This window comes from Scyliorhinus canicula, chromosome 19 (assembly GCF_902713615.1).
Source record: "Scyliorhinus canicula chromosome 19, sScyCan1.1, whole genome shotgun sequence".
Classification (NCBI taxonomy): domain Eukaryota; kingdom Metazoa; phylum Chordata; class Chondrichthyes; order Carcharhiniformes; family Scyliorhinidae; genus Scyliorhinus; species Scyliorhinus canicula.
In genome coordinates this window covers 100,502,347-100,526,340 of record NC_052164.1, presented here as the reverse complement: position 1 = coordinate 100,526,340, position 23,994 = coordinate 100,502,347, and the positions used below count along the sequence as shown (strand labels likewise).

The 23,994-nt window shown below is 49.7% G+C and overlaps 1 protein-coding gene across 18 annotated transcripts in view; it reads left to right on the top strand.

The window, feature by feature from the left end:
• Window positions 1-23,994, top strand: part of phldb1b (pleckstrin homology-like domain, family B, member 1b) — a 356,171-nt gene that overhangs the window by 194,208 nt on the left and 137,969 nt on the right. For 17 of the 18 annotated variants that reach the window (XM_038779264.1, XM_038779278.1, XM_038779260.1 and 14 more), the window contains one exon: window positions 13,884-15,454. In XM_038779264.1, the coding sequence (XP_038635192.1) occupies window positions 13,884-15,454 (1,571 nt within the window). Of the gene's footprint in view, window positions 1-7,897; window positions 8,116-13,883; window positions 15,455-23,994 lie in introns of those variants that run through there. The other variant, XM_038779277.1, reaches the window with a different exon arrangement.

The following is a 23,994-nucleotide window of genomic DNA, read 5'->3' as shown; positions in this document are numbered from 1 at the left end:
CCCTTTGACATAGCCGTGCTGACTCAGTCCTATTTTACCATGCACTTCCAAGTGCTTCGCGATCTCATCTTTAATAACGGACTCTAAAATCTTACCAATGACCGAAGTCAGGCTAGCTGGCCTATAATTTCTCATCTCCTGCCTCCCTCCCTTCTTAAACAGTGGTGTTAAATTAGCTACCTTCCAGTCCTCTGGAACCCTTCCTGCCTTCAGTGATTCCTGAAAGATCATCACTAATGCCTCCACAATTTCCTCGCCACCTTTGTATGCTTTTCCTTTAGCCTTTATGCTGACCTTGACAACCCTCGTCAGCCATGGATGCCTTGTCCTTCCCTTAGGATGTTTCCTCCTCCTTGGGATGAATTTCTGTTGTGCCTCCCAAATAACCCCCCAAAACCCTTGCCACTGGTGTTCCACTGTCTTCCCTGTGAGGCTCCTTCTCCAATATGACACCATTTGCAGCTTTCAGTCCTCCCTTTGACAATGCATCACTTGTTTCAATAAAAATTTGAAAATAATGGCCCTTCATGAGAAAATGACAAAACTATGTAACGTTTCATAAACTAAAGCCAACTTTATAGGCAGAGGCTGGAATCCTTTTATTCCCAATAACATCCTTTCACTTGCAAGGACATATTAGTATTTAGAGTTCTTCAGTCAGAATCTGAAATATCTTGACAAAGACAACGTTCCAATGTATTGAATTCCAATTCCAATTCTCTTCCCAAACTTGGCGGCATACTGAAGCAGACTTTTATCTGTTTCCATAGTTATTTCTGGAACAGGTTGCCATTCTCTCACCAGGGGGATTATAGCTTGAGGGCCGCCATTCCTCATCAAGTATGGCTGACCAGGAGTCTCTCCCACTCTTACCGCCAGCCATTGGCATGTTGGGAAGGATTTGCAGGTTGACACTCAAACCCATTTGGCCTTGTTATGAACGCAACTTCCATGGCCGTCAAGTCCAGGGCAGGGACTCGAACCTAAAGCTTCTGATTCAGAGGCAGCGATGCTGCCCGCTACACCACAAGACCACCTAATGTACTGAATGCAAACTTACCAATATCTTGTCATCCCCTGTGTGGACATGATGCGATCAATCGGAATGACCGTGAATCACAAATTGTTCACTCTGTAAAGGTGCTTCTTCACCTCCACTTGCTAACGTGCCTCCCCTGAAACCCTCAGCAGTGACTGACGGAGAACAGTGTCAGCTGTGCTTCAATATTTTCCCCTAATTCCTGCGATGTGAGCATCCACTTGGAAAACCAACGATTTACTGCCGTCGATAAGCTGGCCATGAGCCACCTTTTTGATTACTCAGTATCCCGCTCGGCTATCTCGGAGTGTAGTAACGAGTCAATCACATTGCTGTGGGTCTGGAGTCACTTGTAGGCCAGACCGATGAAGGACGGCAGATTTCCTTCGCTAAAGGACATCAGTGCATCAGATGAGTAAAGTCTGGTTGTTTTACCGTCACACTGACGCTCACATTTTTTTTCCAGCTGCCATGATAGGGTTTGAACTCCTGTCATCAGATTGTTAATCCAGGCCACTGGCTTTCTAGTCCAGTAACATTACCGCTATGTTACCATTCAATTTTGGGTAGCACACTCCCTCTGTGAGTCAGAAGGTTGTGGACGGGCGCAAGTCTCACTCCAAAGGCATGAGCATAAAATCCAGGCCAAACCCCCCCCCCCTGCCTGCCCAATACTAGTACTGATGGAGTGCTGCAATGTTGGGGGTGCCATCTTTCAGATGTGATGTTAAACAAAGGCACTCAGTGTAATGTCCTTGTCGGATGGCCTGATTTATATTACAAGAACACTTGTAGCTAAAGCTATAAATGATTTATTAACATTAACTGTGGGTCAAATATATACAAAACAACAGATGAATAATAGTATGAACATGCACAAGCGACCTCTCTCCCATCTCCCTCGTCAGTCTGAGGTCACCTGACTCTAACATTCACTGAGATACGAATGAGACTCCTAGTGGTCAGTCGGTTAATTACAATACAACCATGATATCACTACACTCGGGTTGATCTGAAAATTCATGACATGAGTCATGACACGTGGGAAGGCTTTGTTTAATAACCGTGTTGGGGTCTGTCGGGAGTAGAATTGATCGGCACTTGTAGATTGTTTTTCAATTGAGGTCCTACCGGTAAATTAGGAATTTTCAAAACTCTCATCCTTATTTTCAAATTCCTCCATGGCCCCGTCCCTTCCCTGACTCTGTCCGGCCCTACAACACTCTGAGGTATCTACACTCCACCAGTTCTGACATCTTAAGCTTCCCCCATTTTAATCACTCCAAAATTGGATGCCATGCCTTCAGCTGCCTGGTTCCAAATCTCTAAACTCCCTCCCAAAACTCAGGCCCTCTCCACTTCTTTCTCCTCCTTCACGATGCTCCTTAAAATCTACAACTTTGGCCATGTGACCTGATGTTAACATTGGCCTGATAATCCCTCTGTGAAGGCCTTTGCATTTTTATCACTGTGTTGAAGGTGTTACATAACGCGGTTGTTGTTGCCCTTGCGTCCGTGCACCATGACTGTGCCTTTTCTTGCACTGCATCGCCATCAGGTATCCCCCCTCTTGACCCCAAGGCATTAACTCTCTTGCTGAGGGAACAGCCCCAGGGGTGTGGAAGCTGCTGCCTGTATCTCAATGAAGTCATCGTTTCTCATTTCCACTGCAGACAGTTTGGGATGAATCACAGGAGACGCTGATCCCTATCCTCACACCCACATTCCAGCAGAGGGTAATTAGACCAGGATCTGAGGCAGGCTGTCCTCGCTGATTTACCACCTCCATCCCCCCTCACATTCCCTGGCCCAGGGCATTGATGAAGCTTAGTAAACATCACCAACTCCGCGCCCCTCTCCCCCACCCTTCCCTCCCCTCCCTACGCTCTAACGCTGACTCAAAAAAACGATCATACCATCACAGTGTTGACAGAGCTTGGAACCTGGGTAGAAATAGTCTTGGGGATGGATGTAAGCACCGGTATTTTGTATAATGGGCGCTAATCTAATATGGTTACAGTGTCTCAAAACCAGCAACCTTGGGACCGAGGCCGTGTGGGATTTCAGATCTTGTCGGATCTCCTGTGGAATGGTTCAGGCCATCGGCAATTTGGACCAAGCTATGTTGGGTGGGGTCAAGGATCGGTTGGAGCACGGAAATAGAGTGATGCGTGAGAGGTGAAGTGGATAAACAATCTGGTGCCACACTAAACTGATGCAGTGCCAGGTCGAATTGCCCAGGCTAGTCACTTAAAAAAAAATTGTGTTCAATTACAATAGATTTATGGCATAATCTAAAAATGAAATGGAAATCGCTTATTGTCACAAGTAGGCTTCAAATGAGGTTACTGTGAAAAGCCCCTAGTCGCCACATTCCGGCGCCTGTTTGGGAAGGCTGGTACGGGAAAAAGGGCCAGATTTGAGACATTGTATTGAAATTCGCTGTCCAAGGTGGGATTTATTCTTGGGTCTCCACTGTGGCTGAGTCCGGACTGGGAAGGATAATTAGAAATTGGTTCCCCCAGTCCCCCTTACACAGGACTGGTTTACATTAAACCTGTTCATATGTCGGTTGTGTAAAATTAATTTATTGTACAACTGAGGATTTGAAATGATATTACAGCGATCCTTCCTTGCCTTCTGTTGAAAAATCTCAGGAGGACTCATAGATTCATACAATTTACAGTGCAGAAGGAGGCCATTCAGCCCATCGAGCCTGCACCAGCCCTGGGAAATAGCACTAAGCCCACACCTCCACCCTATCCCCATAACCCAGTCGCCCCAACCAACCTTTTTTGAACACTTAAGGGGCAATTTAGCTTGGCCAAGCCACCTAACCCGCACATCTTTGGGCTGTGGGAGGAAATTGGAGCACCCGGAGGAAACCCACGCACACACGGGGAGAACGTGCAGACTCCGCACAGACAGTGACCCCAGCCGGGAACCGAACCAGGGACCCTGGAGTGTGAAGCGACAGTGCCCCCCCCCCCCCCCCCCCCCCCCCCCCCCCCCCCCCCCATGCCTCATGCCGGCCAGTCATTTTGGATCTCAGTCAGAAGACAGTGAAAGTGAAGTTTCTGCCGTTATGTGCAGCGCTCGAAGGCTACCTTCAGTGTGAATCCCGTTGCTGAGACGAGTTCGGCCTGACCTAAGTTCTGCCATTCCGAATGAATGCCAGAAAATAGGAGCGAGCAGTTGCCCCCTCTGCCCGTTTGAGGAAGTAATGACAAGTTGAACTCTGATAATCGGGTAAAGCTTAGGAGCCTGTGCTCCGTATAAAGCATTGTTCCACATTGTTCTACATTGCTTTACATATATGTTGTGAGAAAACGTGCCTATTACAGCGGACAATAAAACTATATCTGCAACCAACCAGAGTCTTCTGAACAAGAAGTTTGGCTTTGGTAAAGACATTTGTAAAAGTCCGGCTGAAACTACACAAGACACTGGTTAGACCACACTTGGAAAACTGTGAACGGTTCCCTTATCTAAGGAAAGCTTTCCAGGCATTGGAGGCAGTCCAGAGAAGGTTCACTAGGTTGATTCCGGGTATGGAGGGATTTCTTTAATGAGGAGAGGTTGAGTAGATTGCGCCTGTCCTCATTGGAGTTTAGAAGAACGAGAGGTGACCTTATTGAGACATATCGGATTCTCAGGGGGTTTGACAGGGTCGATGCTGAGAGGTTGTTTCCTCTTGTGGGAGAGTCCAGGACCAGAGGGCATCATTTCAGAGTGAGGGGTCGACCATTCAGAGATGAGGAGGAATTATTATGTCAGGGTAGTGAATCTGTAGAATTCTTTACCGCAGAGAGCTGTAGAGGCCGGGTCATTAAGTATGTTCAAGGGTCAGATGGACAGATTTTTAATCAGTGAGAGAATCAAGGGTTATGAGGATAAGGCAGGAAAGTGGATTTGAGGATTATATCAGATCAGCCATGAGCAGACTCAGAGGGCTGAATGGCCAATTCTGCTCCTATGTCTTATGGTTTTATAGCAGTGAGATAGACAGTCTTCTTCAATCATGTGGAGATGCTGGCGTTGGACTGGGGTGAGCACAGTAAGAAGTCTTACAACACCAGGTTAAAGACCTCTCCATTCACCTGAGGAAGGAGCAGTGCTCCGAAAGCTCGTGTTTGAAACAAACCTGTTGCACTTTAACCTGGTGTTGTAAGACTTCTTACTGTCCTCTTCTTCAAAGTAGTGCGATGAGATACTTTCCATCTACCTCAGAGGGTAAAACAGGCCTTGGTTTAACATTTGATCTGAAAGATGACACCTCTGACAGTGCTGCACTCATTCAGTCCTGCACTGGATTGTCAGCTTTGAGTTTTGTGTTCAAGTCATGGAGAATGTCCTGATTCTCGGGCAGCAGCGGGTGACAGCTGGCTGGTTTGTGATCCTGGACTTTGCAAATTGAGAGATGGAATGCAAAGCAAGGGGTTGTGTTGAACATCACAATGGTTTGCATTGAGATAGTGCCTTAAACGTGATAAAATGTCACAAGGAGTGTTATAAGGAGATAATAATAATAAGATATGAGGACAAGTGGCTAAAAGCTCAGTCAAAGAGATATGCAAGTAGCATCGTAAAAGAGGAGAGAGATGGAATGGTTTAGAGATGGAATTATGGAGCCTTAGGGCTTGGCTGCTTGATATACCATCAATTGGACACGAGTCGAGATGAAGATCCAACATTCGGCTTTAATAGACTAGTTGTGTGCCCGGCAGTCGACTTACACAGAAAGGCCGTCTGCCGGGTCCTACGGGTTCTTATACCCCGCCTTGTAGGCGGGACTACTAACCTCCCGGCCAATCGGTGAGCAGTCACATGACTAGTCTCAACCAACCAGCCGAGAGGCACATGACCGGCCTGAGCCAATGGGCAGCGAGGATTCTGCACCAATGGCAGATAGGTACCGTAAACCTCCTAGTCATATCACCACACAGCTCGAAGACAGACCGCCAATGATGAGTGATCAAAATTGGAGATATGCTGGAGGCCAGGATTGGAGGAGTGCAGATATCTTGGACAGTTGTAGGGCTGGAGGAGATTACAGAGATAGGAAGGGATGAGATCATGGAGCGATTTGAACATAAGATTGAGAATTTAAAATAAGGACCGTTACATATCACGGGTTTGCCTTTATTGTGTTAATATAATATTTATTGGGGTGGGCGGTGCGGTGGCACAATGGTTAGTACTGCTGCCTCACGGCGCTGAGGACCCGGGTTCAAATCCTGGCCCTGGGTCACTGTCCATGTGGAGTTTGCACATTCTCCCCCGTGTCTGCGTGGGTTTCACCCCCACAACCCAAAAGGATGTGCAAGTTAGGTGGCTTGGCCACTCTAAATTGCCCCTTAATTGGAACAAAATAATTGGGTACTCTAATTTTATTTTTTTTCAAATATATTATTTATTGGGCTTATTTACTCTACAAGATACAAGGCACCAATCGCTCATAAGGGATTGGGTAAATATATTGTGGGTTAATTTATTAAGACTAACAAAATGAAAAACAGTTGTGTACAGGTATAAGGCTTGAAGGCGCCCGAGCTGTGTGTTTATGTGCTCTGCTCAAAACAAAAGTGAAATTAAGACTGGACCACATGACACATTTCCTTCCTATTGATGTCATACTGATATCCTTTAGAGGAATACGACACCAGCTCTCAGCTGTCCAGTTCCGTGCTGGATGTCAAAGTCTCCTCTGTATAGAAGACTTACCAGAATAGTTCCAGGCACGAGGAGAGAATTGTTTCAATTATGCAGAGCGACTCAAGAAACTGGGATTGTTCTCCTTACGGCAGTAAAGGTTAAGAGGAGATTGAATAGTGTTCAAAATTATGAAGGGTATTGACCGGGTAAATGCAGACAAATTGTTTCCACTGGCAGGAGAATGGTGGATCCAAACGGCCTGTGATTTTCAGATCATGGGCTAATAATCAGAGGGGAGGTGAAGAGAATTTAGTTTCTAATACTGTGGTTTATTACTGTCCAGAGTGCATTCGTTGCCGACATGGAAGCAGATTCTGTTGTAACTTTCAGAATTGAATTGGCTAAATACTGGAAAAGAAAATTAATTGCAGGGTTTTGACGTGTGGAATTTGCACATTCTCCCGTGTCTGCGTGGGTCTCACCCCCACAACCCAAAAAATGTGCAGGTTAGGTGGATTGGCCACGCTAAATTGCTCCTTAATTGGATAAAAATATTGGACCCTCTAAATTTATTTTTTAAACTGCGGGGTTTTGGGGGAAGGTGGGGGAGTGGGATAATTGGATAACCCTTTCAATGGGCAGCCAAAGGCTTTGATGGGCTGAATGGTCCCCTTCTGTATCATTCCGTCCGGATTTCATGTGAGAAGAATGATCGTTTATGGACGAGGTGTGTTGTATGGTGGCCAGTGGCCAGCAAGGGGTTAATACCTTCAGGAATGAAACGGTGACAGCGGAGGGTTGAAGGTGACCAGGGCTGGGGGGAGTAAAACCCTGTGATTATTATCCCGGTGTTAGAAGTTGACAAGAGCCATCCACAATTAAATTTGGTTTATCTAAACCCAACCCCTGTGGATTTGTCCAAACAAGGTGCTGCACCAGGTTTTTATATAAAAAAAAACAGACACTGAGTGCGTGTTTTCAATCTGGCTGGGAAAGATTGCTCATGCAAACACTTCTATGGAAACAGCTTGCTTCCTGCTTCTGTTGCGTGCATGTGTGCATGCAGCTGCTGCCTCAGCTTGCTCCTTCAGTGGGGGGGTGGGGGGGGGGGGGGTGGGAGACGAAGGCTGCAGGGGGCAGAGGGGTGACGGGGGGGGCGGGGAGTGCTGGGTCGGTGGCTTAGAGAGAATTGTTTGCTGGTGATATCACCCCTGGGGGAGCTGCCTATTGCTGTTTAAGCAAGAGATGGGCCGGCACCTCGCTCGCTCTGCACCCTCCCACGACCACTCTGGTCCCGGCTGGCTCTGGTTGGTGAGGAGCTGCAGTTCTCGGGCGAGGCGGTGAGTCAGATTGATGGAATTAAATAGCGACGGGACTGCCGAAGGAAAGACCCATCTCCCTTCGCACAGAGCAGGAATGAAGTAAGTTAAAGGGCTGCTGCTGTTTTCTTGAAGCAGATTATTACTCTACAATAATTTGAACTGATTTAATAAGCTACCCAGGGAGTATGTTTTGATGCTCAACTTGAGAGACCCTTTTGCTCGGAAGACAGGAATTGATAAGGTGGACAGTGTTTTGCTTGGTACCATGTTCAGGGTAATGTTGTACGCACTCAGATCTTATTCCCTGGACTTTGAAAGATATATAAGAGGGTTTTGTAATGAAAGTGAGAGGTTTTTGAGCTGTGTTATTTACCCATGTGCTTGTTGGCCACACCTATTCTCTGTTGTACAGACTCTGCCTGTTGTCCTGTGTCATCTGAATTGTACAGGGTTTAATCCGTGCTCTTTTAATCTGGGCCAAATCCACTGGGCTTCATCAGCCCAACAATAAACTGGAGTTAAAGCAGCAGAAAATGAGTAATTGTGATTTTAATTCTAGATCTTCCCGTTCCCAGCTGAAGTGGCGAAATTTAAAGGGCCGATGGTTTTGAAAAGAAAGACTTGCGTTTCTGCAGTGCCTTTCCTGAATTAGGGAAGTGATTACACTACAGGAGGCTTCACTGACGGTAAAGCACTCAGTGCTGCCTGGGAGTCATGAAAAGGACAATTAAATGTACATCTTTCTTTTTTTTAACCTCTGACGTTTACAGCCATTGATGAAGTCTTCGAGTGTGGCAACTACGATAATTTAGGAATCGTAGCTGCGAATTTGCGCACAGAAAGCTCTCACATGTGTCATGTTCATAGAATAATAGAATCATTGCAGTGCAGAAGGAGGCCATTCGGCCCATTGAGTCTGCACCGATATTGGGATCTAACCCCTGCACCTCAGAGACCCCGAGTGATCGGCAGTTAGCCGATAGTTAGGTCTCCACAAACATGGACCAGGCGCACCGGCACTGGGGTGGGGTGGGAGGCCTCCCAAGCGTTCCCTCTGGGTAGCGGGGCTCTGGGCAGGGTGTCCAGGTGGCACTGCCAGGCTGGCAGAGGCAGTGCCAAGTTGGCAATGTCAAGGTGTCCAGGTGGCATTTTGCCTGCGTCGGAATCGGATCTGGGTTGGAGGGGCTGCCCTTCCCTTATGAGATGGGGTGCGGGGGGGCTCGATGACCCCTTTATAGTTGAGTTGGGGCATTGGGGGTTTGGGAATTGGGTGCTACTTAGCGGAGCTCGTTCAAGCAGGAAATGGGACCGACTGAAATGATAGCAGGGTCGTTCTCGGTACTGCCTGCCAGGAAAGACCCAGTTAAAGGTGCTCGTCACGGGACTATGTTTCATTTCTGTTAAATCGAGCCCCTGGTACTTTCACCGGTGTCAGTCAGAACCTGACACTTTGCCACATTTTAGGAAAATTGCGCTGTTTGATTCTTATTTTCTGTTCATTGATTACCCCCAAAAATGTGTGAGTGTTGAAAATGTTAGAGCATCCAAAATATGTACTGGCCGAGATAGAGGCATTCCTGAATACTTCACTTGATAAAGAACAGTTGTTCATCTTGGAAATTAATGTAAGTCAGATAGTAAAGGAACTTCACTGAAACGGTGTGAATAGTCTGGAATCGATCATTGAGCAGTTGTAAACTGGATTGGATAAGGAGGTACTGGAGGGACGGGGGTTGATGTAGCATCTTCTTCATCCAGCTGTGAAATATTGTTCCACCCTCCACTGCAATGGTCCTTCTGCACTGAAAATCTCCACCAGTCTTCGCTTTCCTCCAGGCTCAACTATCCTGGACCTCACCTGGGTTGTCCCCCAAAAATTCTGCTCCCTACATTCTAACTCACACCATCCTGTTTCCCTCTTACTCCTGTGTTATTGGACCTAAGTTCTGCCTTTCAGTACAGCAACGTCTCCATTTCCTCTTGTTCAACTCCATGCATGGCCTCATCCCAGCCTTTCTCTGTAACCTCCTCCAGCCTGACAACCCTCTTAGATCTCTGCACTCCTCCAATTCTAACCTTCTGTCTATCCCGGGTTTTAATAGCTGCACTGTCAGCCATGCATTCAGCTGCCTGGGTCCTAAGCTCTGTAATTTCCTCCCCCCAGGCCTCACTACATTTCTTTCCCCATTTCAGACACTCAATAAAAAATTTGGCCAAACATTTGATCTCCTGCCCTAATATCTCCCTTTGTGACTGTGTCAGATTTTGTTTAATACTACACCTATTAAAGCCCCTTGGGATATCTTATTGCTTTAAGGGTGCTGCATAAATGCAGGTTATTGCTGGTGGCAAGGTCCCATGGGGCAATGCGGGAGCCTGTCCCAGAGTCCCATGGGGCAATGCGTGAGCCTGTCCCAGAGTCCCATGGGGCAATGCGTGAGCCTGTCCCAGAGTCCCATGGGGCAATGCATGAGCCTGTCCCAGAGTCCCATGGGGCAATGCGTGAGCCTGTCCCAGAGTCCCATGGGGCAATGCGTGAGCCTGTCCCAGAGTCCCATGGGGCAATGCGTGAGCCTGTCCCAGAGTCCCATGGGGCAATGCGTGAGCCTGTCCCAGAGTCCCATGGAGCAATGTGTGAGCATGTCCCAGAGTCCCATGGGGCAATGTGTGAGCCTGTCCCAGAGTCCCATGGGGCAATGCGTGCGCCTGTCCCAGAGTCCCATGGGGCAATGCGTGGTCATGTCCCAGAGTCCCGTGGGGCAATGCGTGAGCCTGTCCCAGAGTCCCATGGGGCAATGCGTGAGCCTGTCCCATGTGGCAATGTGTGGTCCTGTCCCATGGGGCAATGCGTGAGCCTGTCCCAGTGTCCCATGTGGCAATGTGTGGTCCTGTCCCATGGGGCAATGTGTGGTCCTGTCCCATGGGGCAATGTGTGGAACTGTCCCAGAGTCCCATGGGACGATGTGTGGTCATGTCCCAGAGTCCCATGGGACGATGTGTGGTCATGTCCCAGAGTCCTGTGGAACGATATGCGAACCAGCCCAGGAAAATTAGATTAAAGAAATCACAGAACAGTGAGCCCAATTTAGTAAGGTCACGGGGAGTCCACCCTGAGTACAACGATAGAACTTTGGTTTATTTACAGTTAAGTTACATACAACTCCTGCTAGATCCCTACTGGGTCTCTCCTTAGTCGGTGACTTACTGGCCGACCTTTGATGTGTAGCTGAATGGAGTTACCCGCCCCTCAGCGGGGGAGCGCGTACAGCCCAAGAACCACGGAGAAGTTAATCATTCCCACCCCGTACGTCCCGTGCGGGATGTAACATTCCTCCCACCAATGTCCGAACACACTCGAGGCAGCCGATGAGGAGAAGGAGGAGCAGGTGGAGGATGTTGGATCTCTTTGGCTCACACTAGAATCTGTCATGATATGCAAACATGCAACCAATGAAAACTCAGAATAGGACACAACCAATGGGAAGTCAGAACACTCAGAGGTGGTATCACCACAAGGGGGCATGACATAAAGGGCGCGATTCTCCGCAACGGCCGACGCGGCGTGAAACCCGGAGTGTTTCACGATGGCGTCGGAGGCCGCTCCTCGCCCCCTATTCCCCCCCCCCCCCCGCCCCCAGGGGGCTAGGAGCGGCGTTGCGGGGAACTCGGCCGCCGGGCCTTGGCGCTGGCATCAAGGCAGCGCGCCGATAATGACGTGGCCGCCGGCACCTTAGTGACATCAGCCGTGCATGCGCGGTTGCCGTCTTCCCCTCCGGTACCCCGCAAGATGTGGCGGCTTGATCTTGCGGGGCGGCGGAGAGGAAAGAGTGTGTCTCTTGGAGACGCCGGTCCGATGATCGGTGGGCACCGATCGCGGGCCAGTCCCCTCCCGAACACGGCTGTGGTGCTCGATCCCCTCTCTGCCTCCCACAGACCCCAAACTTACCTGTCGCGCGCTGTTCACACCGGCAGCGACCAGGTGTGATTGCCGCCGGCGTGAACAGGTCGGGAACGTCAGGCCGCTCGGCCCATCCGGGCCGGTGAATCGCGGGTCGCTGAGAAAAACTGCGGCCTGCGATTCTCCGGGCGGCGTGTCGCAAAACGTGACACGCCATTTTGGGGAGGGAGAATCGCGGGGGGTGCCAGAGCGGCCCTCCCGCGATTCTCCCACCCGGCCTGGGGAGCGGAGAATCGCGTCCAGACACTATAAAATGGATGAGGCACTCACACCCTGCCTCTTTCCACAGACAGGCATCTAGAGAGTTAGACAGGGTTGATCAGCAGCATCACACCCCAGCACGTGGCTTAGAGCAAGCTGGTACAGTTAGACTGAGTTACTACAGTTAGATTAGCAGAGAGTCAAACTCATTTGAGGGGCGGGATTCTCCCCTACCCGGCGTGACGGAGGGTCCCGGTGTAGGGGAGTGGCGCCAACCACCCAGGGGTCGGGCCTCCCCAAAGGTGGGGAATTCTCCGCACCTTTGGGGGCCAGCCCCGCGCCGGAGCGGTTGGCACCAGAAGACTGGCGCAAAAAACCGGCGCCCCCGGCAGCGGGGCTGGCCGAAAGGCTTTCGCCGGTCAGCGCATGCGCCGGTGCTGACGTCACCATCGGCGCATGCGCGATGTGGGTTTCTCTTCCGCTTCCGCCAAGGCGGAGGCGTGGCGGCCGCGGAAGAGAAATAGTGCACCCAGGGCACTGGCCCGGAGTCTGAGCGGGGGGCCCCGATCGCGGGCCTGGCCACCGTGGGGGCACCCCCCCGGGGTCCGATCGCCCCCCGCCCCCCCAGGACCCCGGAGGCCCGCTCGCACCGCTGATCCCGCCGTTACAGAGGTGGTTCAAACCTCGGCGGCGGGAGAGGCATCCCAGCGGCGGGACTTCGACCTATCCGGGCCGGAGAATCACCCGCAGGGGCCTCTCCGATCTGAGTGGCGAGATTCCTGCCGCCGCCACTTCCCGGGTGGCGGAGAATCTCTGCCACGGCGGTGGCAGGATTTTCGGCAGCCCCAGGCGATTCTCCGACCCTGCTGGGGGTCAGAGAATTTTGCCCGAGAACTGTGTTAATAGTTCAATAAACACGTTGAACTCATTTCAGAGTTTGGGGCATCCTTTAGTTAAGACTGCATCAAGTAGCAGCCAGTGTTATCTGAAGCAGCAGAACACAACAGAATCCTCCTTAAACTCTTTCAGCTCCTTACCTCTCTCTTCACCGTGAAGTTCCTCTTTAACATCTGGCTCTCTGGCCAACCTTTTAATCACCTCGCTTAATATCTCCTTTCCTGGGCTGATGTCAATTTCTGTCTGATCACACCCTGTGAAGTGCTTCAGGACATTTTACTGCATTAAAAGTGCTATATAAATGCAAGTTGTTGTTGTAAGCCAGAAGACGACGCTGGCAAAAACAAACATTGCTTTAAGGGAGTCCTTTCCCTGGAATATATTGTTAATAATCCATAAGTAAATGTCAGGTTCAGCATAATACATTATACATATCATATATATACTGTATATATATATATATATATATATATATTATATATATATGTGTGTGTGTATCATGATCTAAATGTGGTACTATAAATAGTCACTCTTTTACAAATCCAAACCTGTTGTTCAAAAAGAAAGAGACATTTATTTAAGTCATGGCTTTAATGTTGAAAATTGCTTTACACCTGGAGCCCAAAGTTTACTCTGGCCTGGATTTGCTGTTTCTCAAACAAGGAATACCTGAGCTATGGTCCCAAAGGGATAGATCAGGTAATCCACAGCTCCATTTCCCAAGCTCAGCATTGTAGCCTGGTTGCTGTACCTTGGCTTATTTGGAATGTTAAATAGTGACTAACTCTGCTCCTTTTCCACCTTCCTCTAGATTCAACTAATCTGGTAAATGGCAACCACCAAACTCCGCTTAATGAAGCTTCAAGCAATCAGCTGGCAAGGCCTCAAGTCACTCATAGCTCATTGGTCAGCTCCATCGAGAAAGATCTACAAGATATTATGGACTCCTTGGTGATGGAGGATGCCACATCCCCTGGTAAAAAGCAGACAACTAATGCTCAGTCGCCTTTGTCTCCGCTGGTCAATGGGGGCGGCAGGTACCTCGTGTCACCTCCCCTGAGTCCTGGTGCCATGTCGCTGGGTTCAAGTTATGACAACATGTCCCCCCCTTTCTCACCCCTGACCTCCCCCTCTGCCGCCAGCAGTAGCAGCTACACGAGCCACTCGCCCGGCAGTCAGGAGCAAGGACCCATTGTACCTCCAACTGTGCCTATCAGATCTTCAAGTTATAACCACACTGTGCAGCCCCCGTCCCTGAGGCCAGTGCCAATCTACAGTGGAGTCGGCGTGGACCTGAGCAAATGCAATGGGCTGGGTGCAGGGCCGCAGCGAATGCCAGAGAGCCCACGTGCTCACAGGAACGCAGGCAATGTGCACGAAACTCCACCCAGTCCAACCGCTAACCGGAGAGGTTTTCCGCTTGATGGTTTCACCGCAGCGGTCCTTCCCGAGACCAGGAAAGTGTCAGAAAGTCCAAAGTTTTTCCATCAAAGTCACAATGTTCCATCGGTATCCATTAGTCCCAGCAGTGGGAGCCCCAGAGTTCCGGTTCTCACAGTTCCCAGCAGTCCTAGGCTTGGATCCAAGTTTCATCCACCTTCTAGTCCAAGATCCAAAGCAACTTCTCTTCAGGAACGGCCTTCGAGTCCTTTTAAGGAAAGTAAGGAGACTCCTATTGATCGATCCATCACTTCAAGCCCATCAAGACAGTTGTCCCCGAGGGGCTTCCAACCTGTGGAGAGCCTAGGACTCGTCCATGTAAATCAACCTATCCAGTTGCATCCAAGAAACCTTCAGCCACCAGAGAGTCCCAGATTGGGTCGAAGGAGCTTAGAAAGCATGAGAGAGTTGCCTCCATTAAGTCCATCCATGCCCAGGAGGGTTGTACCACATTCTGCATTCTCAAATCTGCCTACTTCACCACACGGCAGGGGCCCTCGGGATACAACACGACACGAGACTCCTTCCCCCCAGATGAAACTCGCCAAGGAAGCGTTGGATAGTCCGAGGTTTCGCCGCAAACATTCATCGGGTTCGTCTGAGAGGAACGAAGATTTCTCATCCCAGAGTATGCCTGGGATGTTGAGCACTGGAAGGAGAGTCCGGGATCGCAGCCCTTCCCCAACCTTGCTGACCACTGACCTCCCCAGGAAAGCCTACGGGAACAGCCTGACCCCGGCCCAGAGTTTGACCTCTCTGTCTGTGCCAACACCGCTACAAAGCCCAAGGATGCAGAGGAAGATGGCTGGAGATGAGAGGGCCCCGATGGCTCGGCAGCGGAAGAACAGTATCTCCGAAATCAGTGACAACGAGGATGAACTCCTGGATTATCACCGGCGACAGAGGGAGGAGCGCATCCGGGAGCAGGAAATGCAAATGCTGGTGAGTGAGTTGTTCCATTTTACATTCAGTTGTATTGAGGTGTTGGTCCTGTGCAGACTCCTTGCATGTTATGCACGGTAAATCGAAAATCAGGGTCACCAAAACCCCAAATCCACCTCCTCAGTCGCATACCTCCTACTCCCTTATCTAATCTGACCTTTCTTCCTTCTCCCCTAATTCTTTCCTTTCTTCTCTTCTCCATCTCACTTTCTTTCTCTCTCCTCTTTCAAGTCTTCTGTCTCCTCCTCACTCACTCATCGCTCCTCCCGTCTTATTTCCCATTTCTTCTCTCTTCCTTTCTCCCCCCCCCCCCCCCCCCCCCCACCCCCCTCGTTCTACACAACCACCTTGGCCTCTCTGCCCTGCTTTGTCTCTGTTCTGATGATCTCAAAGGTTTGTTCTGTAGTGAGGATGTCGTTGTCCTTATCCTTGAGGTGCCAGTGGCTCTCGGAATCGCGCATCGAGCAAAGTCAGACAACGCCCCAATCAACTTGACACTTTGTGCCACACTGTGTAATGGATCCCTGAGAGTGATCACGAGGCAATAATCTTCAGACTTTTTGATCAATTAGAAATCAATTTTTGGAGTTTTTGGCTTAGCATTAGCCTTGATCAGATTATATTCTTCAGTAATTTTCAGCAATCTGATATAATGTAAATGAACCCTTCAATTAGATTCCAACTCACTTCTCAGTTGTCATTAGTTCCCTCATGTTTCCAGGCTGAGTAACTCCGATCCGACCGTCCCTCCATTTATGTCAGCTACAGGTGTACAGTTATATAACAAAGGCATTCAAGAGCTGCAGGTCGCAGAGCGAAGGATGTTAAAATAAATTCACAGAAAATGCTGGACAATCTCAGCAGGTCCGACCGCGGGCGCGATCCAACAGCTACCCTGCGCCGAAAAAGGAGCCGGGGGCCAGACGGATCTCCCAAGGGATCGGAGGCCCCCCCCCCAGCTGCATGCCCATTGGGCAAGATGGGGCCTTGGCACTGTCGGGTGCCAGCCTGGTAGTGCCAAGCTGGCATTTTTTTGCGTGCGTGCGATCGGGTCGGGGGTGCCGTGCATGGGTGCTGGGGGAGGTGCGGAGAGGCCGGGGACCATCCCATAGTGCGTTCGGATGGGGAGGGTGGGAGGAGAAAATTTCGGAGGCCTCAGATTTCTCATGACACTGGGTAGTTCTGGCAAGAGGAGCTCCCTATGTACAAAACGGAGCTATGTGCCGCCTTGGCCGCCCGTTCCCCATTGAGGCCCCTTAAACAACGTGAGTCAAATTGTATAGCCATGTGTTTACACTGCGAGTGCCGGCAAACACGCGGCTAAATGTGCTCGCTAGGCTTGGGGGCTTTCTTCCCATTTGGTTGAATCGAGCCCAGCATCTGTGGAGAGAGAAAGCCGCTAAGTCTGCATGACCCTTTGTCAAATGTGCAGCTTTGACAAAGAGTCATCCAGACTCAATGATATTCCCTCCTATCTCCACAGACGCTGTCAGGCCTGCTGAGATAGTCCAGCATGTTCTGTTTTTGTTTCAGATTCCAGCACCTGCAGTAATTTGCTTTTAAATGCAATCGCCTCTTGCAAAAGACTTTTAAACATTTTTGCCGTTTTAAAATGTTTTTCTCTCCTCTCCTGACATGGTGTTTTATTCTGGGTTTTCCATTGGTGCTGGGTTCTTTCTGAATCCCCTCCTGGGTAGCTGTTGCTCTGTATGAGGTTGGACTGAGAGCATTGAGAGATGTTTTAGTTTCAGTCAATAGTCTTGTGCATTTCCTGTGATAGTCACACTCATTTCCTGTAACGGCGAAACTCATTTCCTGTAACGGTGAAACTCATTTCCTGTAACGGTGAAACTCATTTCCTGTAACAGTGAAACTAATTTCCTGTAAGGTTGACACTCATTTCCTGTAATGGTCACATCCATTTCCTGTAATGGTCACATCCATTTCCTGTAATGGTCACAGTTTCCTGTGACACTTTCCGCATCGCACTCTGTCTTCTTAAACAGTCTGTACTCTGACTCATGAGCACAACAAGAAATCTGTTACTGACGGCAAAATTATTTACGGGTGAGATACAGTTCTAGAGGTAGATGGGAACATAGGGCAGCCTTCGAGTCCTTTTGGAAAAGTCAAGGAGACTCCCACTAATCAATCCATCACTTCAGGCCCATTAAAAATCCCTAGGGGTTTCCAACCAGTGGAGAGTTTAGCTTGTTCATGTAAATCAACGTATCCCGTTGCATCCAAGAAACCTTCAGGAGCAGGTGCCAGCTATTCGGCACTTGGAGCCTGCTCCACCATTCAATAAGATGATGGCTGATCCGTTTGTGCTTTCAACTCCACTTTCCTGTCTGACCCCTGTGACCCCTGACTCCCTTGTCTATCAAAAATCTGTCTCCCTCTGCCTTGGGTAAATTAAGTAAGCTCGCCTTTAGTGCTTTCTGGGAAAGATAATGCCGCAACCTTATGACCCTCTAAGAGAAAACAATTCTCATTTCCTTCTGAAACTGTAGACCTCATTCTCGAAATGTGCGCCCCTGTTTGTCGTCTCCCTCACAAGTGGAAACATCCTCCCAGTATCCGTCCTGTCAAATCCCCACAGGATCTTTATAAGTTTCAATCAGATCACCTTTTTCAAACTCCAACAGGTACAGGCCCAACCTGTTCAACCTTTCTCAGCCCCATTCTGACGTTCTCTGTTGAAAGGTCTGATTCTTCCTCAGGCACAGTTCCATGGGTATTGGCAGCCGGCCACTCTTCCCACACACACCTTAAACTAGAGCGCCCATAGGCTATTCTACCTGTTGGACATCACATTCATGTGGGATCCTGTCTTCTCCCACCATCTGCACACAAACACATCTCTCCAGCAGCGTAATGGGCAGGAGCTTGAACCCATAAGACATTGGAGCAGAATTAGGCCACTTGGCCCATCGAGTCTGCTCCGCCATTCAATCATGGCTGATATTTTTCTCATCCCCATTCTCCTGCCTTCTCCCCATAACCCCTGATCCCCTTATTAATCAAGAACCCATCTATCTCTGTCTTAAAGACACTCAGTGATTTCGCCTCCACAACCTTCTGCGGCAAAGAGTTCCACAGATTCACCACCCTCTGGCTGAAGAAATTCCTCCTCATCTCTGTTTTAAAGGATCGTCCCTTTAGTCTGAGAATGTGTCCTCTGGTTTTAGATTTTCCTACAAGTGAAAACACCCTCTCCACGTCCACTCTATCCGGGCCTCGCAGTATCCTGGAAGTTCCAATAAGATCTCCCCCTCATCCTTCTGAACTCCAACGAGAACAGACGCAGAGTCCTCAACCACTCCTCATACGACAAGTTCTTCATTCCAGGGATCATTCTTGTGAACCTCCTCTGAACCCTTTCCAAGGCCAGCACATCCTTCCTTAGATACAGGGCCCAAATCTGCTCACAATACTCCAAATGGGGTCTGACCAGAGCCTTATACAGCCTCAGAAGTACATCCCTGGTCTTGTATTCTAGCCCTCTCGACATGAATGCTAACATTGCATTTGCCTTCCTAACTGCCGACTGAACCTACTAGTTAACTTTAAGCGAATCGTGAACAAGGACTCCCAAGTCTCTTTGTGGTTCTGAATTCCTAAACATCTCCCCATTTAGAAAATAGTCTATGCCTAGATTCCTCCTTCCAAAGTGCATAACCTCACACTTTTCCGCATTGTATTCCATCTGCCATTTCTGTGCCCACTCTCCCAGAAGTCCAAATACTTCTGCAGCCCGCCTGCTTCGTCAATACTACCTGATCCTGTACAGATCTTTGTATCATCTGCAAACTTAGCAAAAGTGTCTTCAGTTCCTTCTTCCAGATCATTAATGTATATTGTGAAAAGTTGTGGTCCCAGCACAGACTCCTGAGGCACACCACTAGTCACCGGCTGCCATCCTGAAAAAGGCCCCTTTATCCCCACTCCCTGCCTTCTGCCAGTCAGCCAATCCTCTATCCATGCCAGGATCTTACCCTGAACACTATGGGCTCTTAACGTATTGAACAGTTTCCTATGCGGCACTTTGTCAAAGGCCTTCTGGAAATCTAAATAAATCACGTCCACTGGTTCCCCTTTGTCTAACTTCCTTGTTACTTCCTCAAAGAACTCTAACAGATTTGCCAGACATGACCTCCCCTTGACAAAGCCATGCTGACTCAGTCCTATTTTACCATGCACTTCCAAGTACTCCGCGATCTCATCTTTAATAATGGACTGTAAAATCTTACCAATGACCGAAGTCAGGCTAACCGGCCTATAATTTCCTGCCTTCTGCCTCCTTCCCTTCTTAAACAGTGGTGTTACATTAGCCACCTTCCAGTCCTCTGGGGGACCTTTCCTGCCTCCAGTGATTCCTGAAAGATCAACACCAATGGCTCCACAATTTCCTCAGCTGTCTCCTTTAGAACCCTGGGGTGTAGTCCATCCAGTCCAGGTGATTTATCCACCTTCAGACCTTTCAGTTTCCCCAGAACCTTCTCCTTAGTAATGGTCACTGCACTCACCTCTGCCCCCTGGTTCTCCTGGAGCTCTGGCATCCCACTGGTGTCTTCCACCATAAAGACTGATGTAAAGTAACTATTTAGTTCCTCTGCCATTTCTTTGTTTTCTATTATTACTTCTCCAGCACATTTTCCAGTGGTCCAATGCCTCTTTGTGCCTCCCTCTTAACTTTTACATATTGAAAAAAATTATTTCTAGCTTCCTTTATATTACTAGCTAGCTTGCACTCGTATTTCATCTCTCCCCCCCCCCCCCCCCCCCCCCCCCCACATTGCTTTTTTAGTTGTCCTCTGCTCGCTTTTAAAGATTTCCCAATCCTCTGGTTTCCCACTAATCCTCGCCACTTTGTATGCTTTTTCTTTTGCTTTTATGCTGTCCTTGACATCCCTCGTCAGCCGTGGATGCCTTGTCCTCCCCTTAGCATGTTTCCTCCTCTTTGGGATGAATTTCTGTTGTGCCTCCCGAATAACCCCCCAAAACTCCGTATACTGCGCACATTTAGGCACAACACCCTCTTCCTGCACCCTCATCCCGTTTGGCTGTTCCCAGCCACAAATTCACCTGCCACACCTTCCCATCACCATCCAGCCAGTTCTGGACTCCCAGAATCCCTCATGTGTCAACTAGCAGTGAGATCATGTAACTTGCACCTGATCCCTACCTCCTCCATATGACCCTGTGATTTGAGTGTAATTTGTAAAACCTCATCTCATTAAGGTTGATAACATGATTTAATTAGGGTTTTACATTCCAGTTCTGTTCTTGTGATTCCCCGTCATCCAGTAACGCAATGTGTGTTTACATATTGAGGACAAGTTCGATTTATTTCCTGTGATGTGCAATATTAATTCATCAAAACTGATCTATTCCCTCACAATGATAATCAGGACCAGGAAGTCATGAGATGACGGCAGGAAACTTTCCTGGCACCTCACTGCCCTGTCCTTAATGGCAGCAGTGAGCTCGTTCATGAAATCAGGGCCGGGATTCTCCCCTACCCGGCGGGGCGGGGGGCCCCGGCGTAGCGGAGTGGCGCCAACCACTCCGGCGTCGGGCCTCCCCAAAGGTGCGGAATTCTCCACACCTTTAGGGGCTAGGCCCGTGCCGGAGTGGTTGGCGCCACGTCGACTGCTGCCAAAACCGGCAGCAACGGCCTTTGGCACCCGCCAGCCGACGTCGGGGCTGGCCGAAAGGCCTTCGCCGGTTCGCGCATGCGCTGGTGCGTCAGCGGCCGTTGACGTCACCACCGGTGCATGCGCGGTAGGGGGGGGTCTCTTCCGCCTCCGCCATGGTGGAGGCCGTGGCGGCGGCGGAAGAAAAAGATTGCCCCCACGGCACTGGCCCGCCCGCCGATCGGTAGGCCCCGATCACGGGCCAGGCCACCGTGGGGGCACCCCCCGAGGTCCGATCGCCCCGCGCCCCCTCCAGGACCCCGGGGGCCCGCTCGCGCCGCCAATCCTGCCGGCACCAGAGCTGCTCCAATTCCCGCCGGAGGGAGAAGCCTGTCAGCGGTGGGAATTGGCGTGGTGGGCACGCCGATCGGCGCTCCCACCGATTCCCGGGTGGCGGAGAATTCCGGCCACGGTGGGGGCGGGATTTACGCCAGGCCCGGTTTGATTCTCCGACCCTGCGGGTGGTCGGAGAATTCCACCCCAGATTTGAGACTCTCTTGACTTTGTAGTGTTCTTTGTGATGCTGTTTTCAGGATGGATGACGTAGTGTTCACAAAGACCACAGAATCTAAGTTCATTAACGAAGCTAACATTTATTTACATTACTTAAATTAAGCTCGACCACTTACTCCCATAGTAAACAATAGTTCTAATAATCTACACTCTACTAACACTAGTCTCTACACTCTAACTCTAACTGTACTCTATCCTCCCTAGATCTCTCCCTTGCACTCTACCCCAGCCTTCACTCTCTCTCCCAGAAGCCTGAGAGTCAGTGCTTTATATAGTACTGCATCGAGCTCCATCTAGTGGTTAATTGTAACATGACATGTTACCCTTTGTATACTGAACATTCCTATAATGTCACAAACTTCACTCTCCTGATGATAATGGCCTCCCATTCATAGTGTATTGCAGAGGAGGTGGAAATGGGGGAAAGGGGTGGGAGAAAGAGAGGAGGAAGAGGGAGGGTGAGCAGGAAAAGGGGAGAGAGAGAAGCGATTTTGAACGGGGGTAAGGGGTGAGAGGGAGAGGGATAAGGAGGAGAGGGGGCGCTCTCGAACGACAATCATTTTAATTGCTCCACCACTGGCGGCCGTGATTTCAGCTGCCTGGCCCCTCAAATCTCTTTCCCTCCTGAAATGGCTTTGCCTATCAACCTCGCCCCTTTCTTTACAAAATATTTCCCAGGAGCGACATTTTTGACCAAGCTTTCGGCTACCTGTCCTCAAATCTTATGTGGCTGAGTTTTAGGTTTTGTTTTGTGAATGCTCATGTGAAGCACTCTGGGACCTTGCCTTCACAGCCAGTGTGAACAGAGGTGAATCACAGGTGGATTAATTTCTTATTGCTGAGAATGAGACACAAGTATCCAACATTTAATTTGCAAAAGGTTTCACGTTTCCATAGAATGACGCAGGCTCTTCCTGTCTATTGACCTGAACCGTCCCCGGACACAAGGTGCCTGATCTATACAGAGACGCAGCATCATTTCGCAGCAATAGAATCTTTCACGGTCAAAACTGAAATTTATCTTCTGCTTGCGTATCTTGTCCATAGTCTCCTTTGTGTTCCTGTTGTAACCGAAGGGAAAGTTTTGTGCCATTTTTCCCCTATTTGGACAGTTTGTTCAGTGGTGAATATTCTCACCTCTGGGTCAAGTAGAGAGATCTGAGCACACGACCATGGGTGCAGTCCTGAGGGAGTTCTGCACTGTCAGAGATGTGGGGCGGGTTTCTCTGTTGGCTGACGTTAAAATTGACGATTTGACGCCAAATTGCTATTCTCCGTCACCTCAACAGTGGCGTCAATGCGGTCTGGAACGCACGTACAGAAAGCACCGTTTGTATATGATTAGCGGGCCTGATTCTCCCTGGCCTCCGCGATGCTCTGTCTCCGATGGGCCGAGTTCGCCGACGGCATGGTTCACTTGTGCTTTTAAACACCCGGCGTGTGGCTGCTGGGGGAGAGAGAGGGAGTACAGAAAGTACCCAACATCACCATAGTTTGCTGGCAGTTGTGCCGCTGGGCAGGGGGCTTCTGCCAGGGCCGGGAGGAAGGGGGGTAGCGGGGGGCGTGGCTAGGAGGTGGGCTGTGGGGTCAGGATGGACGGGCATGGAACAGCATTGCCGCAGCCGGCAAGGCAGCCGTGCAGCTGCGCACACGGCTAACAGCCCACTGTGAACTTAGGGCCACCACTGCCCTCTGGCCCCAGATGACCCATCAGCTGTATGGGCGCGCTCCAGCACAACCAGTGCCATCTTGTTGGCTGGGATGAGTGTGTGTGGGGAGTGTAATGTGTGTGAGCGGCTGCAGCTTGTCAGCCTCCCGAGTGTCAATCACGAACCCGGCAAATCTGGCACCGTTTCTCATTGGATTCGATTGTGTTCCACGGGGTCCCGGTGCGAGCCCCTCCACAGTCGCTGAATCGATCCAGGTTCGGCACCAGTTTTACTGTCGTAAAATCCTGCATCGGCGTCAACACTTAGTCTCAGAGACGGAGAATCCTGCTCGTGACCTTTCAGTTGAGACATAAATCTGAGGCCCTTTCTGCCTTTTCAGATAGAGTTAAAGTATAACAGGCGAGTTCCCTGTATCACACTGATCCCTCAACCCCACATTCCCACACCCATATGTCACGGTGAATGTTTATTCCGAAGCGAACATTGTTGAAGCAGTTTATAGAATCATACTGTGTAGAAGGACTTCATTTAGGCTCATTGCACACACATTGGCTCCTTGAAAAGAACTATCCAGTTAGTCTTTCCCTGTAGCCGTACACACATTCCACTCCCTCCTCACCCCCCTCCCTCATTATCTGCTCGGTATCACTTTGGGATC